Here is a 1,064-nt window from a genome sequence, read left to right as displayed (position 1 = left end):
GGAAGAAACTGACACCAAAACTATTGAAGGAAACAAAACGTCCCATTCACATTAAAATAAATGAACTGCAGGACTGTCACAGTAAACTAAATGTGTGTTTCCCACCTTCACTTCAGATAGAAGTCTTACCTCTGTTGGTCCTGATCACTGCTTTGTTCAGTTTGGTGACGATGTCCTCCTTCACACCAGAGAGCTGGAACACACACTCGTACTTCTTCCAGTCTTCAGGTGAGACTGATGAAACGTTCAGGTCACTGCTCATCTGAAAGGATCCATCATGGTTGGGGAGGATCTCTCCGCGGTCCACGTTCTCATGAAGCTCCTCTCCATCTTTCCTCCAGAACATCATGGCGCTGTTTGGGTAGAAACCTGTAGCGTGGCAGCTGACTGGAGACGAGGGAGACTTCTGGAGGAGAGACACTGAGGGAAGGTCTGCAGACAGAGAGAGGAAGACAGTTCATGGGTTCTTCATCATTATCTACTGTACTTTAAAATATAATTTCTCGAATATATAATGTATTTCAAATGCATTAGTAACACATGCACTATATATATGTATGCTGTGTGAATAAACCTCAGTGAAGTGTAACTGAGAAAAGAAGGGAGAGACAGAGGAGATAATAAGACAGATGAGAAGAGGTGAGAAGGGGAGATAGATTTGAAAGGGAGGAGGACAGTGATTGTTACAAAGACATTAAAGATAGAAAGATAAATTAAGACAAAAAGAAACATGGCAGAGAGAAAGAGAGAGTGGTGATCAGCAGAGTTGGGTATAACGCGTTAGAGTACTTTGATTACTTTTTGCAGTAACGAGTAACCTAACGCGTTAGTTTGCTGTTTGAGTAATCAAATAGGCTACTTAAGTAGCTACATTTTCAAACAAGACATCAGTTACTTCCGTTACTTTTAGAACGCTGGTCCTTCAGCACCGAAACAGCAACGGCTGTCGGTTGGTTCTAATAACGGAGATAACGTTAAACCTATCAGTCTGAAAGAAGCCGCGGAGCTTGTGGCTCACTACGTGGTCGGGGAAATGCTGCCATTGTCTACAGTGGAGTCTAAAT

The 1,064-nt window shown here is 42.7% G+C and overlaps 1 protein-coding gene across 1 annotated transcript; it reads right to left on the bottom strand.

The window, feature by feature from the left end:
• Positions 1–97: 97 nt before the first annotated feature.
• LOC126387282 (major histocompatibility complex class I-related gene protein-like) lies at positions 98–457 on the bottom strand (the record flags this gene model as incomplete). The annotated part of the gene is made up of 1 exon (XM_050039816.1): positions 98–457. A coding segment is annotated over one exon (345 nt), but the record flags the coding sequence as incomplete, so codon positions are not given.
• Between the last annotated feature and the right edge of the window lie 607 nt (positions 458–1,064).

The sequence above is a fragment of the Epinephelus moara genome, unplaced genomic scaffold (genome assembly GCF_006386435.1).
Source record: "Epinephelus moara isolate mb unplaced genomic scaffold, YSFRI_EMoa_1.0 scaffold3329, whole genome shotgun sequence".
Classification (NCBI taxonomy): Eukaryota; Metazoa; Chordata; class Actinopteri; order Perciformes; family Serranidae; genus Epinephelus; species Epinephelus moara.
Note: the sequence above shows the minus strand (reverse complement) of the source record. Positions and strands in the feature narration are given on the sequence as shown.